This window comes from Astatotilapia calliptera, chromosome 7 (genome assembly GCF_964374335.1).
Source record: "Astatotilapia calliptera chromosome 7, fAstCal68.1, whole genome shotgun sequence".
NCBI lineage: Eukaryota > Metazoa > Chordata > Actinopteri > Cichliformes > Cichlidae > Astatotilapia > Astatotilapia calliptera.
In genome coordinates, this window is record NC_137428.1 from 42886524 (window position 1) to 42905308 (window position 18785).

Sequence of the window (18785 nt, forward strand, 5' to 3'; positions counted from 1 at the left end):
CATGAATTGTAACCATGGATGTCCACAAAGTCCAGTGAATTATGACATCGTGATTGAGTTATAGAGTCTAACTGCTGTTGGGATGAATTATCTGGGAAAGCGCTCCTTCCTGCAGCAAGGATGTTTCAGGAAGGAGCTGTGATAGTTGTCGAAATTGGTTCATATTTATCATAGTTTCATAACAGTTTTCATAATTATTTTCCCACTTTAGTTGTTACTCCTGTTCCATCTTTGCTGGCGTTTTGTTCATGTTTACCTGCCTTAATAAAACCACTTGCTTTTGGTTCTAGTCTCTGCTCTGTCTCCTCCATTGTATCCATTTGTGTCCTCGTTCTTGTTCAACACAAGCACTTACTGTGATTTTTCTAAAAATAAATATGATTCAAATTTTTTGAATAGCAAATGTTACTTCAAATAATGACTGCATTGTTATATATTTTATTCACAGTTTGCAGAGTGCATCTTAAAAGATGTTCCAGTAGAGTTTGAGAACTCTGCTTCAAGTATTGCAAGTCAGAGACAACAGATTGCAATATGTCTTCTTGAGAATACAGGTATCATTACAAATATAAATTAAATGGTAAAATACAGACTGTTATCTTGAATGTGTTTTTAATATTGTTCTTTTTTTGCTATAATCTTATTATGTAGTCTTGCAAACAGAGTTCATTATTGTTAAAAGTAAAGTATTTGCTTCTTGTATTTGAAGATGACCTGACTGACCTATGCCACTATTGTGGGAACCACGATGGTGACACTCAATGGATAAATGCTTTTGTTTTACATGTCCTCAGCCTATTCAGCTTAAAAAGATGATAAAAAAAATCATGAAACAAAATTTAATTTTAAAAATATCACAGACCACACATCATATGACTTATTGTAGTTGTAATGAATGGTGGACTGCTTTATGATCTGAGTATTTTGCAAGATTGTTATTTACATACTTATTTGTATAACACTTTTAACAAAATACTCGTGTTACCTTGTTTTGTCTAATTCATACTGGCTGCAACATTTACCCACGGTGGTACCACAGGAGCTGTGCCAAGAAGAGATAAGATAACTCTTCATTGCACAGTCATACATAGTACAATAGTACAATGAGATTGGAAAACTGTCCTATGTCGGCAATACATATAATACAACACGACACGATATGACACATCACAACGCAACACAAACAACACAACACAGTATATTAACTTAGTAATAAAAAAAAGAAGTGTATGTGTATTGCACACTGTTATTATTGCACATTAATTATTATTGCACCTTGTCATAAATATAAATATTATTATTGTTATTGCTTTAAACATTGTTCCCCCCCCCAAAAAAAAAGCCCCACAAGAGCAAAAAAAACCCCATTTGTTTGTGAAGCATGCTGGTCAGAAAGTTAGGGACGCTGTCAATTTTTCTAGGGATTTGAAATGTTTCTTGTTTTGTATCGTTGTCTCCTATAATATTTATTGGTTGTTTATTTGTTTATTTATTCATTAATTTATGTTCGTGTTGCTGTGTGCGTTTCTGTGTTGTTCACAACATTAGAGTTCAGCTTTGATTGCAATTTGTTTGTAGGATTATTCAATTATTTTGTGTTTCCTAACATGTTAGCATAGTTACTGTATGCAAAGAATTAATATATATGTTGTTCCATGGTTTACTGGTGTTGAGCTTCCGCTTATACCCCCTGTTTCTGGTCTATTTGTTAGTTTATTTTAACTGGTGGTTTCTTCTTTAATTGGATGTAATTGTTATTCGTTTTTGGTTTTCGTTTCAATTAATAAGTGCTGTATTGGATCGACATTTTTATTACCGCTTGTTTTCTCTTTCCTATTACTCAGTGTTCCTAATTTGTTTAAGCAGATCTCCTCCCACCTGTTTCCATTTGGCCATTATCCTTGTTTTGTATTATTTTTGAATTACAACATTTTTGAAATTTGAGGTTTTATACACTGTGCAATAAAGGCTTGATTTAAATTTGCAGCAAAATGTGTTGCATATAACCCTTGGGAATGATGTCCATAAAATTTGAAGCAGAAATATTATTTCAGTGACAGGATATAGGCGCCAATCACTTTTTGTCAGCTTGAAAATGACTATTATCGGTATTAATGTTCTTTTAAAAGTTATTCAGCAGTTCTAATGGACTGTTTGGGATATAATATGTAACATGTAGCCCTTCTGTATGATACCCAATGGGGCCAGTGCTGATGGGCAATCATAGCCAATCAGCAATCCCACTTCACAGTCTTGAAGTGGCTGCAGCTTGTTTGCCAGTTGCCTCAGATGTGGCCACTGAAGTGCGGTGTCCTTTGTAGGAATGTGAGACTTATCGACTGGGATGAAATCCCTTGTGTATGCCTGGCGTAGCTGAACATGCGACTCACTATGGAGCCCACGAACTTGCAATCCACAAGCCACTTTGCTAGCTATGACTGTGTCTACTGCTGTCATTGTACTGAGCCTTAATTGCACTGGCTGAGTCTTCACATTTAGTGCAGAGACCAGATCTCCCAAGATGAAAGTTGAATCGCTCTGTGTGTCGAGCAGAGCATATGTGAGAATCTCACTGTGGGGGTCTTCTGCCAATGACACAAAAACTGGAACAATGCTAGACGTAGCTGAGGAGTATCTTGTCAATGTGTGTGACATGACATTGCGGACTTCCTTTGTCTCATTTCCTGCAGATGGTGAATCACTGTTTAACATTTCACTGGCTCCCTCAATTCTCTCTATGTGCAAGCAAGTTGGATGATTTCGACCACATATAGTGCATGTGTGCCTTCTTTTGCATTCTTTACTAGTGTGACCCTTTCTTAAACAGCCGAAGCAAAGATGGTTTTCACGAATGAAAGCTCTCTTTTCATCAGGAAGCCTTGTGGCAAAGGTTGGGCACTTGGCGACACCGTGTGTTTCATCGTTGCAGACGAAGCATGGTGGTCTTGGCTTTGAAATTAAGGTCCCTGGTTTACCTGCAGAGTGCTTAGCTTGAGCATTGGTGCTGAGTGCCTTGGTTCTCTTAGGAAGCCTTTCATCTGTTACTTTAGTGGTTAATAAGAAGGGAGAAGCAATGGGGTTGCAGGCTATTCTAGCTTCCCTTTGTAGAAATTTGGTGAAATGAGCAAATGGTGGATACTCTTGACATCTGTCTAGTTCATCCACAACAACACAACCCCATCTGCGTACCAGCCATTCGGGTAGTTTTTTGAGAAGTTTATGATTTTCTTCACAATCATTTAGAATTGCCAGCCCTTTAACATGAGGGATGGCCTCGGCACAACTTTGAAGGAAATCTGAAAACTCTCTGAGGGCTACTGGGTCATTGGGAGCTATTTTTGGCCATTTCATCAGTTTATCCCTGAAAGCCTTTTGGACGACAAATGAACTTCCATACCTCTCCTGAAGAATCTCCCAGGCACCCTGATATGCATCTTCTGAGTTTCGATAGAAGAATCCTTCGACCGCCTTCCGTGCCTCACCTGCAAGATAACTTTTCAAGTACAACATTTTTTCGCCTGCGGGGAGGGGTTTGTGGCCAATCAATGCCATAAAGGATATCTTCCAGTCTATAAACTTTAAAGGGCTACCAGTGAACACTGTGGGTTCAGGTGCAGGCAGACGGTTGGAGACGAACAAGCTTACAAGCTCCTGTGTTAAGCTGACCTCCTGTTGCTTTTGCAAAATCTCAGGTGGTGCACACTGAGGTCGAAATGATTCAGCCTGTGGATTCAATGGATTCTGAGATTCAATGATTTGGCTATCAAGTTGTGATTTGTCATCGGCTTCATACTTAAGGCTTTCCAATCCATCGTAGTTGTTGTAAGCTCTCACTCTGGCTGCTGCTACTTTTACCTCATTTTCTGCCTGTAGCTGTTGCAGTTTAGTTCTCTCTTCCTCTAGCTTTGCTGTCATTTCTGCAATCATTTGTGCTTCCTTGATTTTCCACTCATGTTCTAAGCTACTCAACTTGGCTTGCTGTTCATGTATTCGTTGCATTGCCTTCGCCTGTTCTAGTTTAGCTGCAAGGTCAGCTTCGGCATCCACACGTTTGCTAGAAGTCGTAGATGTGGCTCCAGAGTATGAATCTGAGCCCTTTGAATGCTCTGAAATAACTGTTTCTGTTTCAGTTTTCCCAAAAACAGATCCATACTCCTCCTTACTTAATATCATCCTTACACGCTCCTTCTCGAGCCTGTCATTAAAAGTCTTATCTATATCTTCTAGTCATTTACTAATGAGATCACAAATTTCTGTTGTTAGGGCAACACACGCATCCATTTTCTTGACAACATCTGGAGTAGAAGTATGATTACGTCGGATAGGCTCATACAGTTCATGCATTAATGCTTCTTTAGCCTTAATGTCCGTTTGTGTTCTAACAAGGTCTTCGTTTGAGCAGAAACCTTTCAGCTTTGTTCTAACTCCTCTTGCTAACTCCTTCCAGGACTCATATGCCTTGCTAAATGACCTTTCATTTTTCTTGGCTTCCTGTTCATGCATCTCCTGCCCCTTTTCTGTTAGTCTTCGCTCTCTGGAGCTGGACCTGGCCTCTTGTGCCTCTGTAGATTTGTCTATTTCTTCAACAGGGGACAACATTATTATTAATTTTATTTTTGGCTTGTTGCACCTGCCCTTTTAAGTGTATATATCTGAACTCAAATGGGTTGAGTGGTGGTTTCAAACTTATTAACACTCAACTTAGATATTTACACCTTTAACCTCACAGACTGGCAACAAAACCCAAATAATACTGATGATGCCCTCAAATCAGACAATTTGCCACTTAAGTTTTTACAGAAGTACAACTGATAGCATAAAGCCCAGATTCAGTCTTAGACATTCTGATGTAAGAAATGTGGGATATTCAGCATCACAACTTTACATGCTACTGTGTTAAATACAGAAGAGGTCTTTCTTTCTTGCATTACTTTAGACTGCCATGTTGAAGATCATTTGCTCACACAGCTTACAAGATGAAGGTGTGCATGACATTGTATTTATAATGTCCTTATTTTGAGTCCTTTACTGATCCAGCAGTCTCTGGATGATGCGATACACTCCTTTACTCACAGTTCGACGAAAGAATAAGATGAGTGTAGATGGCTGCAAGGCAGCGATGAGTTTTCACTGTAGCAGCCCTTGGCATCAAGAACGACAGAAGAGTCTCTAACGGGTGCAGCCATTTATTTCCTCACCACACACGGCTCATTCTCTGGACGTTGAGCACCGTGAAAACTATAAAATAAGAAAAAATTGATACCCGTACAGTACTTTTTGAACTATAACAATGAGCAATAACAACAATGAGCTTAAGTTAATTCAGGCAAGTTCAAACAAGTAATTCTGAGATATACAGTCACAGATTAAATAAAACAAAAGGGGTTACTTCAAACAGCATCAAGGGATTACACAGTTCAGTTAAATAAAATATAACAACAGATCATCTCTCATCACATACCTCAGTCCGCTTGCCAAGGGTGCAAAACTCCGGTAAACACTTAAACACTTTGGCCCGTTTCTCATGGGGTGCTGCTAGCTTGCATGACACACATGTCTAGCTAAAAAATAGCACATGGATGTAAGTAACGTAAATACAGAATAAAAAGGTTTTCAGATAGCTCACAATACAAACGCAGCAACATACCTTACATTAGAAACACACTTATCATACTTATCAAAGTATTATCGTAACTTACATGGACTTTGTACAACTTATTCCCAGTGTTGGGAAGGTTACTTTTAAAATGTATTCTATTACAGAATACAGAATACATGCCCCAGAATGTATTCTGTAACGTATTCCGTTACGTTACTCAATGACAGTAACGTATTCTGAATACTTTGGATTACTTAATATATTATCATGCTTTTTACAACAACGTGAATGTACTATTGCTGTGTGGTTTATTACTGTTACTGAAGGTCCGCGACTCCGAACTGTAGTAAAGGGACCTCTGACTAATACTGGGTCCCTGTCGGCTCGTAGCTGAAAAATAGCTTTACTTTGTTGTGTGGGTCAACTTTTCTTGCGAGAGACAGAGAGAGGCGTTGAAAGACTGCTCCAACGGAACTTATTGTTTTCGGAGGAAAACACGAACACGGTGTACAGTCGAGTCTTAATAGCTTACTTACAACTGGGCTCGTCAGGCACTCTTGGCTGAAGTGGTTATTATTATATTTACATGCTTCCAGCTCCCGTTTTTCCTCGATGACAACTCGTACCTTTCCACTCCCCTTTTTCTCCCTCCTCGCGCTCACAGACCCATAACGTGTATGGCAGTGCATTCTCCCTGCAACACGGACTACACTGCCCATGATGCTACATTCTTTAGAGCTATGCTTGTAGCATTCTGCCTGTTAGCTTAGCACAACAACAACAACGAAAAGGCGCTCTCTCACCCAGGAAGCACACAGTCGCAGAGAGAGAGAGAGAGCGTCGCCCTGTAACCATGGCAACCGTAACGCTGCCGCCTGGAACAACAGAACGTAGCTGTCAAACAAACCCAAACAGTCCTGACCCGCAACAAAATGAAACAGGAAAGTACCGCAGTGTAATCCATTTATTTCAACAAAGTAACTGTATTCTGAATACCACCTTTTTAAACGGTAACTGTAACGGAATACAGTTACTCATATTTTGTATTTTAAATACGTAACGGCGGTACATGTATTCCGTTACTCCCCAACACTGCTTATTCCTGCCGCGACAGACTGCTCTATACGCGTTACGGGGCATGCCTCTGAGCACATCTGTCCTTAGTGCGACTGCGCATACAGTTCCGACAACCCTCGCAAGGATGACTTATGGTACAGATCAGCGGTTCATTACACCCAATAAGTTTGAAGCAGAAATATTGTTTCAGTGATAAGTTATAGGCGGCAATCACTTTTTGGCAGCTTGAAAATGACATATTATCGGTATTAATGTTCTTTTAAAAGTTATTCAGAACAAGACCTCTGAGTGAAAAACCGGATTACATCTGGAGGGGCTAGCTCGAATAACACCTTTGAGCGCAAATTCGATCACATCTTGGGGAAGTGCACTGCGGTCGTGAGTTCTCAGAACCTGCTCTTTGAGCAAAAAGAATGACAACATCACGGAACGTAAGTTTGGATAACATCATAGAAAGCTCGCGGCTCTCCAACGGGAGATTGAGAGACCAGTGTTGGACTGTTAGAACAGCTTTGAAATTCATATGAGTTGTTCGCACTAAAGTAAAAACCATCATCACTTCATGCGGAGACCCAGTAGCGGTTTTAGATACGGGCGACACGGGCGGTTGCCCGGGGCGGCATCGTGGTGGGGGGCGGCATCACGGACATCGGCAAAAAAAAAAAAAAAAATTTAAAAATGCTTGTACTCATGCTGCCCCGACGTCAGCCAGCGCGTATTGGGAATGGCATAGGCACCGATCGGTTTTCTATCGCCCATTTGCTGGGAGTAAGGGCGCCCTTCGTTTGCCAGGTGCGCCTGCTGCTTGCGGCGCAGAGAGGAGAGGGCGGGGCGGCGGGGGATTCTCTGACCGGCTGGAGCAGCATCTAATAACCAACTCGCAAAGTAACACAAAATAAAAAGAAACCAACAAACACGAAAACACCAGACATCATGATACAGACTTATAATTTGCACCGATGTTTTTTCGAAATTCTATACACGAAAAGTGAGCGCGAGAGCCCTCGGTGCCTGCTGCTGAAGTCAAAGTAAACTTTATTGTCATCTCCGCTACATACAGTCCAGTATATAGAGCAGGGGTCCCCAATCCCAGTCCACGAGGGCCGGTGTCCCTGCATGGTTTAGATGTGTCCTTGATCCATCACAGCTGATTTAAATGGATAAATTACCTTCTCAACGTGTCTTCAGTTCTCCAGAGGCCTGGTAATGAACTAATCATGTGATTCAGGTGTGTTGACCCAGGGTGAGATCTAAAACCTGCAGGGACACCGGCCCTCGTGGACTGGGATTGGGGACCCTGATATAGAGAGACGGACGACAAGGCTCCAGTTACAGCAGTGCAAGCAAACAAAAAATATATGTAAGAAGAGTAAGAAAATAAATATACACTTTAGGACCAGGGGTAAAGGGATCAATAACAATTTAAAATTTACAGTTTGATGATTTAAAGTCTCACACACAAGCCATCAAAGGGGGGCTTGCTGCTTCCAAATAGAGCACATTTCATTTATAATGTTGTAAATCCAAATCCATTATGTATTCATGATTTGAATCCTGGGTTGTGTGAAATCTCAGAAATGCACCCTAGACAAAGTGAATCTGTGAACTAAGGTGTAGGTGTGTTAGATCATGTTGTGGTGATCCTTGGGTTGAGATGGGTGTTCATACTGGAGTGCAAAATTAAAACCAATGGAAGACGGACAAGAAAAGTTCAAAGCCTCAGTTTAGAAAAAGAGAAAAGAAGAGGAGGAGAAACGAGCAAAAGATGCAGGTAAGCAGATGTGTCATTGGATACTGGCAGGTCATCCTGAAACAATCAGAATCAGAATACTTTATTAATCCCTAAGGAAATTATGTGAGTTACAGAAGAAATGGTAAAAATAGCAACAGTAACAGACTAAACTCCAAACAGTACATTATGTTACAGATTTTAATATTAATAATTAGTCATTGTCAGTTGTTGATTCGTACTGTTCTCATTGTATGACGAATTATGATAGCTGTTTGGTAGCCGTTTGCATACTATGCATACTCTCTCTCTCTTCATATGTGTGTGTGTACAACAATTTTATGTTAATGTACAATCCTTAATATGTTTTGTGTGTGTGTGTGTGTGTGTGTGTGTGTGTGTGTGTGTGTGTGTGTGTGTGTGTGTGTGGAGGGGGGGGGGGGGCGCCAGAGGGGGTGTTCGCCCAGGGCGCCAAACTGGCTAGGACCGCCACTGCTGACACCCAGACGCCAGCTGCCGCCTCAAGGCTGGAGCTGAACAAAACACCCTGATGACGACTGTGTTTAGACTGTTCCCCCCATTCCATGCAAGGCCACCTGGGTTGGCTGGAAGACTGTTTACTTAGCCTGGCGGGGCGACACTGTCTCAGCTGAACTCTGGACACACACACACACACACACACACACACACACACACACACACACACACACACGCACTGATATGCACACACTCATCCCCCCTCCCTTTCCAAACGCCTTCGATACTTGTGCCCTACCGGGGAAGATGGCAGTCGACTGGACCAGCGCAGACATGCTGCAGGACCGGATGCACTGTCTACACCGGCTCTCTCTTACCCTTTACCCGCCCCTGTTGCTTGTCTTGTGTTTCTATGGTGTATTGATAGTCATGTGCTTTTTGTGCTGAGGTGTTTTTTCTGTTATCAAACTGTTCTCCCACTAGGAGCTCAGTCTGAGTGGAGTTTTTTTTTCTCCTCCTCTTATCTCATGTTATGTATTTTCGTTGTTTTTTTCCTATCAGCCTACCTTTCTGACATGTCTCCCAAATGTGATGTTTGTGTAAAGTTGGTCAGAAGGTTCCTTTGTAAGTGCGCATGCGCCATTAGCGTGCTGCCTGCTGTAACCCCAATTTCCTTCGGGATTAATAAAGTATTCTGATTCTGATTCTGATATTCAGCAGTTCTTGGAGAGTGTTTGGGATATAATATGTCACATGTAACCCTCCTGGATGATATCCAACAATTTTGAAGCAGAAACATTGTTTCAGTGATAAGATATAGGCGGCATTCACTTTCTGGCAGGTTGAAAATGACATGTTATCGGTAATAATGTTCTTTTAAAAGTTATTCAGCAGTTCTGAGGGAATGTTTGGGCTCCTGTGTGTCACGTTTAACCCTTTTTGATGATACCCAACAAGTTTGAAGCAGAAATACTGTTTCAGTGACAAGTTATAGGCCACAATCACTTTTTGGCAGCTTGAAAACGGCATATTATCGGTATTAATGTTATTTTAAAAGTTATTCAGCAGTTCTAATGGACTGTTTGGGATATAATATGTCACATATAGCCCTTCTGTATGATACCCAACAAGTTTGAAGCCGAAATATTGTTTCTGTCACGAGTTAGGTCACAATCATTTTTTGGTAGCGCTAAAATGCCATGTTCTCAGCCGTTATTCTGAACAAACAAGAAAGAGTCATGGTGATACTGGCACAATAGGTCTTTATTGTTTTAACTACTATTCGACAGTCTTATAACAAATATGAACAACGAGAGTAGACATACTAAGCCTGTAGGCATTAATTATTCCATCGTGATGCGTGTAGTCATTCGTGACTGCGCTACACACTGAAAGCAACCTTCTGATAAGCGTCATAGTTCGGTTACAAGACACGTTAAAGTTCTATAGATGACATAACAAAGGCATAAATGTGTTTGGGTTTTTCCCACGTTATATCAGTTGCACGGAAGTAGCTGTCAACGCAAGTAATCCGGGCGCTGCACCTTTAACCGCTCCCGCGGACGGCAATCACTTTCTGGCAGACAATCACTTTTTGGCACAACACCTGTTGTAGCTTTTCAGCTCACAGCCCGACACACGCCAACACAACAGCATAGATAGCACAGACGTTAAGGCGGCGTCCTCCTTCCCTGCAGCGGCGCTGCAGACCAGGCCCCGCCACACACATTAACCAGGTAAAATACATATTTAGGCAGAATTTTGCAAATATCTATTTTTCATTTTTCAGCAGCACAGTGCTTTTTTTCCAATTATTTTTTTAAAAGTCAGATCAAGGCTCCAAAAGTTTTTGTTTGCTGGGTCATTTTAGTTCCGCTGGGTGTCTTTGCTTTTGTTATATTTCTTTAAGAGTTCAAAATGTATTAATTACATAAATAAAATGTAATTTTCTCTGTAGCACTTCATGGTTTTAAGCAACGCACCTTAGTTGTTCACACAAAGCATAAAGGTAAAAAAACAAACAAACCCCCCAAAAAAAAACAATATATACAGTGTTATCTTCATTTTAGATGTCAAAAAGTATTTGCGGCTCCCAGTGTTTTCTTTTGCGTGGAAATCGCGTCCAAATGGCTCTTTGGGTGCTAAAGGTTGCTGACCCCTGCACTAGGTTCTATATCAGTATAAAGCGCCTTGAGACTGTTGCTGTGATTTGGCGCTGTATAAATAAAACTGAATAGAATAGACAAGCACAGCACAATTCCAAACAAATTAATATATATATAATTTACTGGTATGATACCAGAATTTCAATAATTCTGGTAATATTGATTTACATTTTATGTTTTAGAGAAATTGCCACAGAAACAAGGCTAGAAAAATATTGTGACTGTTAAAGACAGCAAGCCCAAATATCTCCACCTGTTAAAACTCCTTTTCCCCCCACAGTAACTCGTTTTACAAAGTCAAACATACAGAGAAAAGACTGCTGTGTTTACCGTAATAAGGACACTGGTTTACAGCTTCTTTTGGACTCAAACTCTGGATGTGTTTGGTTGATTTTTAAGTTTTCTAGTTCGTGTGATCATCTTCTGCTGAGCAGCCTCTGAACCATGAAGAAACTTTCCGTAAGTCCACACTGCTGTGGATGCTGTATCTGTGACACTGACATGATGCTTGAACCTACAGTTTTGGTCATAGTGACCCTGCAGCTTCCTGTTGTTTATGAGGTGTTCGCACCAGTGGGAATTAAAAAAAAGTGGGAAAAGGAAAAAAGAAATAAGAAATAGTTCGCCTGTAATTAATGGACGTGTTTTTCTACATTTTCAGTATACATACTGCAGTATAAATATATTCCTTATGGCAGCACAGTTTGTGAGTAAAGGGTTAGAGTGAGTCACTTGATACGTCAGCAAATAACATTTTCTGTTGAAAGTAGAAAACAACTAGAGAACAGACGGAGTCAGAGCTGAAGAGTCCTCCCGTTTTATGTCCTCACTGAAAGCAGAGGCGTTTTTTTTAAATTCAGATATCTTAACGAATCTCTGTTTTTCTCGCTTTCTCTCATCTATATGACAGCAATCACTGAATGAGATACTTATACATTGTCTCTAAATATTTCTTTGATTACACTTTGAATTCCAGTCTTTAAGCATCAGATATTCAGATCAGATCAGATATTGGTCTTCACAATCCACAACAAAAAAGAGGGTATTGCTTCTTTTTAAACATGCACGTGTAAGCGGTAGTATCACAAACATTAATTCAGTAATTACAATGACTGTGGTTCATTAAAAAATCATGCTGGCGCCTCGCAATGGCCAGAAGCAGCGGGTACGCCATCTGTCAGAAGTGGGCTGACGCGTTTTGAGCCACGCTTTGGAGCAGTGTTTCGAAATCTTGTAAATTCTAAATTCTAAAACTACGGTTATTACCCGACCCTAAAACTCAATGAAATATGGTACATAACCAGATTCGTACTCTGGATGGCATTACCTTGGCAATGTAGGACTGCTTTCTTCCATTTACGCAACATCTCTAAAATTAGAAACATCCTGTCTCAGAGTGATGCTGAAAAACTAGTTCATGCATTTATTCCTTCTTGGCTGGACTCCTGAAAATTCATTATTATCAGGATGTCCTAAAAACTCCCTGAAAAGCCTTCAGTTGATCCAAAATACTGCAGCAAGAGTCCTGACAGGAAAGAGAGAGCAGACTTCTCCTGTACTGGCTTCCCTTCATTGGCTCCCTGTTAAATCCAGAACTGGAACAATCAGGCCCCAAGGTTATCTTAATGAACTTATTGGACCGTATCACCCCAATTAGAGCACTTTGCTCTCAGATTGTGGGGTTATTGTTGTTCCTAGATTATTTAAAAGTGCAATGGGAGGCGAAGCTTTCAGGCCCCTCTTCTATGAAAACAGTCCCCTGTTTAGATTCAGGATGCAGACACCGTCTCTACTTTTAAGCTTTAAGAGCCTTAAAATTTTCCTTTTTGGTTAAGTTTATAGTTAGGGCTGGATCAGGTAAGCACAAATCTTCCCTTATTTAAGCTGCTATAGATTTAGGCTGCTGGGAGCTTAGAAGTAGAATGGGAGGGAGAGTCTTCAGTTTTCAGGCCCTTCTGCTGGCGGTTACTTCCTGTCAAATCGGAGTTATTCCTTCCTACTGTTGCCATTGTGCTTGCTCATAGGGGGTCATATTGGGTAGTTAGTTGTATGTATTATTACTGAGTCTACCTTTCAATATATAGCGTCTTGATGCGACTGCTGTTCTGATTTGGCACTGTATAAATAAAATTGAACTGAAACATCTGTGCTTCGGAAGCTTGATGCAGTCTCGAAACATTAGTTTCGAGCTTCCCATCCCTACTTTTAACTTCTTTTTTCCCCCATATTGTCCACTTTAGATATTGTGTTAGTGATTTAACCCTGGTCCTGTTGTTATCATTGGGGTTTTCTGGTAACAGCCGGCAGGTTTATGAAGTTTTGTGGTGGAAACTGGTGTGGTAGTGGAATTGTGTGTAGTCTGTCTGGCTGATTCCCAACTGAATTCATAGTAGAACCAGTGGACACGTTTCTTTGTTAATTGATTTACATTTTTTAAATACTCAATAGAGTTGCTTGTAGCAGCAGTTGAAATGGGCATTTCCGACTGCAGTGTTTGTCTTAACATTAAAAAGACTGACCACCTCTCTGCAGGGCAAGTAGTGTTGTCAGTACCAAAAGCTGAAAGGTCACAGTCTCGTGCAACAGCTCCTGATAGAGTGGTCTATACTGATATTTTAATATTTAGATTCAAAGTGATGCAGGAGAATGTTCTGTTTTACTGGTGTTGTACCTTACCTTCTGCATTGGTTCAGATCATAAAATGCTTTTCTAAGTAGGAGAGTAAGAGTTCCTCATCTATTTCTCTTACCTATGGTGTGCCACATTTGGCTCTTCTTGTTTCTATTATGTCTGCTCCCTCTTCTGCATATTCTGAGCACCTTCAAGGACATTTAATATCACTGCTATGCAGATGAAATTCAAATATACATCTCTTTTTAACCCCAAGATGTTTCTAAGCTGCTGATCCAAAATAATTTCTTAGACTCTCTTCAAAGTTGGATGGCTGACAACTTCCTGCAACTTAATGAAGAAAAAACAGAAGTTCCTGTGTGTGCCCTGACAGATTTCTGCCAAAGGTAGCTCCTTTGTCCCCTTACAACATTTGGTAAATCATCTATCAGGAACCTTAGAATTTTGACTCTTTGTTCATTCTTGATGTTCATGTGTAATCTCTAGTTTGCTCTTTTTGTTTTCACTTGCCAAGTTAAGTCCCATTGTGTCACGCTCTGAACCTGAGATTATTATTGATGCATTTTTTCATCTTGTGTAGATTATTGAAATTCATTGTTCACTTGTCTAAGCAGAAACTCCTTGGAACACCTGCAGGTTGTTCAGTGTGAGGGACCAAGCAGCCCAGGCACAGAGGACACAGGAAAAAATGGTTTTATTTTTTTTAACCCTCAAAAAAGTTCAAAAGACAAAATTTAAAAACACAACTAGCAGGCCCATAAAAGAGGTCAACTAAATATAACTCTACAAAAAGTATTTTCCAGAAACTTAAACAAATCGGACACAACTTAACTCACAAACTGACCTAATTACAAAGACACAAGAGGGTAGCTTTTATGGTGGTTTGGCCAAACCATTTAAAAATGATTCATGAATTATAGTAATGAAGAAAACTGCAAACCAAACTAATAAAGTGAACAAATGGACTGATTTACCCATGTGTGGCTGATGCCATCACATTCAGAACACTACTGTGAGGCTTATTGTTCTAAGTACTTTCATACCTCACCATTGCTGACCCAGCTCCACACTGAATTCTGGGTCCATTTTAAGATTCTGTTTTTGACTTCCGGAGCTCCTCCATACATTCCCAGCAGCTCCTTGAAGTCATGTGATCAGGGACTACTTGTTTTGAATAATACGAGACTGAAAACTGGAGCTTTGCCACAGTGTCCCCCAGACTCTGAGATCTTGAGATCTGTGGACTCAGTGGTCTCTTTCAAGAGGCAGGTAAAAATGCATCTTTTTAGACTTACATTTGGAAATTTTTTAACAATATTAAAATTAAGTTCTGTAGTTTTTTTTTCTGTTTTTTTTTATTGTGAAGCACGTGGTGGCTATAAGACTATAAGTGGAAATTCCAACATTAGAATAAATACTAGAGATGTGTTAACAATAGTAAACATGTTTTACATATTCAAATCACTGAAACCTACTGACACTGGGTATTTTGGAAGATTGTGTGGTTGTTTTACACGATCCAGTAACAGAAACACATACTCTTTTTTTTTTTTTTTGAAATGCAGACATTTTCTTTATTTTGCTTCAAAGAAGCTAAACTTGAAGTCTTCACTAGACTTATATAGTCCCACTAGGACAAAACCTTGAGCATAAATAAATACAAAGTAGAGTAGCAGACCAAATAAATAGATCATTCTTCAAATACCATTTGAAGTTATTGTTATGTAACAAAACTATATAATAGCTTTTTTCAATGAGAAGGTCATCAATATGAATTAAATCAAGTAATAAAATACCCAGATTACATTTACTGCACTATGCAGGAGGAGTCTGTAAACAGAACTAAGAGAGCAAACATCTACAAAACATATTATTGATAAATAAACAGTAAATAGCTAAGTGTATAAATAGGCTTGTGTGACTTTTGAAGCCGCATTAAATATTCCCAGCGATGTTCCTTCTAAGTCACAGCCTGCTCACTATGAGCATGCTGCAGGACTTCACACCGCTGATTAGACTTGGTGCATTTCATGAACTTCATGCATTTTATGCGTGTCATGTGATAGCAGGTCTGGATGGTTCTCCCCTAGGAGCTCTGGGGTCTGACACAGGTACACCCCACAGCTACTTCCACATTCACTGGCCTCAGACGGTAAGTCTTCTTATCGTCACAAAGCTCCTTTTTGAGAAACACTCTGTTCTGAACGATGGGAACTGAGTTGTAGTCATAGTCCTCAATCATTTTATTGTCTTTGAGCTGGATGCATCCTGAACACAGGCACTGAGCACCAACATATGTCGAAGGAAAGTGATCTTCCTTGATGTGAGTTCTGTTAAAAACAAAAGAGGACTCGGTGAGCTACAGTTTATTCAGACATGTGGAGCGTGTGGTTCTATATGTCAGTAACAGCAGATGGTCTTAGTAAATACAGAAGCCCCGTCCAAAATGTTAGGAAAGCAATCCTAAGAACAGGGCACATTCATCCTGTGCTATTTTCTTTCTTTTCTTTTCTTTTCTTTTCTTTTCTTTTCTTTTCTTTTCTTTTCTTAAAACAAAACAAACAAACAAACAAACAAACATCAAGCTGTCAACAAAATTTAATCAAACCATTCACCACAAGATGGCAGCGTTTGGCTTGAAGGTTTTAGCGTCATTTGATACAGAATTATACTATTTTGTTCTTTTGAAGTGACTTTTTTATCGTTACCTGAAGAGACGACTCGTAAATCTCATTTATTTATCTGTTTTCTGTTCTCTCCAGTCATGGTTAATGAAGACACAGGATGCAGTCATTCCCGGCAGCTATGTACCAAGAGAGCTTCATTCGCAGTAGGTGACGCAAGCATTGGATGAATCGGGGAAAATCCCCCGATTCATCCAATGCTTGCGTCACTTGCGCTGGAAGGACCAGCGCCAATTATCACTCAAGGCCAACTTAGCGACTTTGTCGCTATATTTAGCGAGTTTTCAGACCCCTTAGCGACTTTTTTTTTCTAAAAAAAAAGAGTCTTTGAGTCTTTCAAAGACATGAAAGCGCGTATCGCTTTTACTCTCAACAAGCAGCGGGTGCTGTAACGCAGTCAGTTCTTTTAGTCTTTTACTCGTATGCTGTTTTGTGGATCACAAGGTTTAAAACTACTTATAAACACACACAAAGTAACTCCACCAGAGCGCCTATTTCGGGTCACTTTTGCCGGTCCAAGCCCGGGTAAAGGAGCAGGGTTGGAATTGTGACATTTAAAAAAACAATAATTGCTAAAAGAAATTTAATTTGTAGTTCTAAATAAACTCTAAATGCATTTAGGACGTTTTTTACTCACTTTATATCTCTTCCACGATGTTATTTCTCTCTCCAACAACATAGGATTAGCATGACCAATTATGCAAATTAGGCGATGACGTCATTTAGCGACTTCTAGCGACTTTTAGGACAACCAATAGCGATTTTCCTTACTGAGGAGTTGGCAACACTGCTCAAGGCACGCAAATAAGCTCGACTGTGCGCTGATTATGGCTTTATTTTACCGTGTAGCCGTGTGATCCCCGAGTTATTTATTCTCTTATCTGTTTAGCTGTTATGTCTCTTTCAAAATTCAAAACAAGAAGTTCTAGTTTCTAACTGCTGTTCATTTATATTTGCGCGCAGTAGACCGGTTTGTAATTAGCTGTTGTTAAGGATTTTACTACGTCATAAAAATGAAAATCGAGCTTCTAGTTTGCGCCTCACTCTGTGTGAAGGTTTGACTCAAATCTGACGTGACAAAGACCCCAAACAAAATGTAAAGATGGAATTTTTGTAAAATCTCTTCACACTTTTTTATCTTTCGGGAACTTCTCTCACCCGCTGTTTGTGCGAGGTTAGAAAGGACTTTTATATATTTTAAAACATCATTTGCTTCATATGCTGCGTGTTAAATACTGAATAACATCGGGATTTAAAATGTGCTCAGGCTGCTGCTTACACGAATCTCCAGGGGGACAGAGACCTGTCTCGCTGCTCATCTGACAGCGGCGTCTTGTAAAGTTCCAGGGGACAAGAGTAAGATGAGCTGCGAGCCGTTGACCGCGGAGCCTCTGTGGGCCGCAGGTAGTGCGTCCTCAGCTTCCTGTCCGCCGCTGCCTGTAGCTCCTGGTCGTTATAGCACCGGAACATCTTGGACGACCACATGGGCACGATGAACAGTACGAAGATGAGAACCTGGGGAGACGCAGGCAAACCATGTCATTTCATTCATACAGATGTGAAAAAAAGCAGCAGTCTGGAGGTGAAAGCAGAAGCAAAGGGAAAACAGTGATGGAGGTAGCAGAGGCAGATGTCCCGCATTCGACTCACCGGTTTATAGTCCATCCTCCGACTCTGAGCTCTGTCTGATTCTTTCCAAGATTAACCGGTCGGTTCATGACATCCAGTCATTCATCTCTTATTTATGTATACAAAAGATGGGGGCGTGGGAGGGGAGGGGGGGGGGGTGCTTTAACTTCCTTGTTTCCGGCAGTGAAGCAGCTGTAGCACCGGCAGTAGGTGAGGATACTGTCATAGAGAACACAGACCTGGAATTTCTTCTCTCACTCACTCACACACACACACACACACACACACACACACACACACACACACACACACACACACACACACACACACACACTGACAACTGAATCACCTGTGTGGTGCCTTTCACACCTTCTATTTAATGTTATAACAGTAAACATTAGAGAAACACAAACTAATCTTTCGAGCAGGGGTATCCTACTATCAGATTACTGTCGAAACAAATAAATGTTATAAATATTTATAGAAGATCTTGGTGAAGAATATCAGCAAACATGTTGTCACTCAAATGCATCTATAAATGTTTATACCTGCGCAGGGAGAGAGCCTCTGACCGAAACTGTACAAAGAAAAATCATCCCAGTTCCTGTGATGGTTGGGTGTAGTTAGGTTTTAAAGACATTGTAAATTACTCAATAGAGTTATTCACTTATACATTTTTAATTTCAGAAATTCACGTCCACACACTAGGGGGCACTACAGGGATTAAACAAGTGGGTCAATCCGACATTCCCGTGGGGCTATCCACACCAACTCACCTGGCGATAAGTTGTAAC

At 40.4% G+C, this 18785-nt stretch overlaps 1 protein-coding gene across 1 annotated transcript; it reads right to left on the minus strand.

Annotated features, from left to right (window-relative positions):
* Positions 1-15219: 15219 nt before the first annotated feature.
* Positions 15220-18166, minus strand: il17c (interleukin 17c). The gene is made up of 3 exons (XM_026177027.2): positions 18013-18166; positions 17642-17877; positions 15220-16008 (listed from the first exon to the last, which is right to left on the minus strand). The coding sequence occupies exons 1-3, from the start codon at positions 18025-18027 to the stop codon at positions 15765-15767; spliced, it is 495 nt and encodes a 164-aa protein (XP_026032812.2). The 5' UTR covers positions 18028-18166; the 3' UTR covers positions 15220-15764.
* Between the last annotated feature and the right edge of the window lie 619 nt (positions 18167-18785).

What these genes read in the sequence shown, in the direction of transcription:
- il17c (XM_026177027.2), bottom strand. An exon ending in CTGTCCCCCTGGAGATTCGT is followed by an intron (nt 16,009 to 17,641) that starts GTAAGCAGCAGC and finishes TGTTTTTAACAG; the next exon opens with AACTCACATCAAGGAAGATC.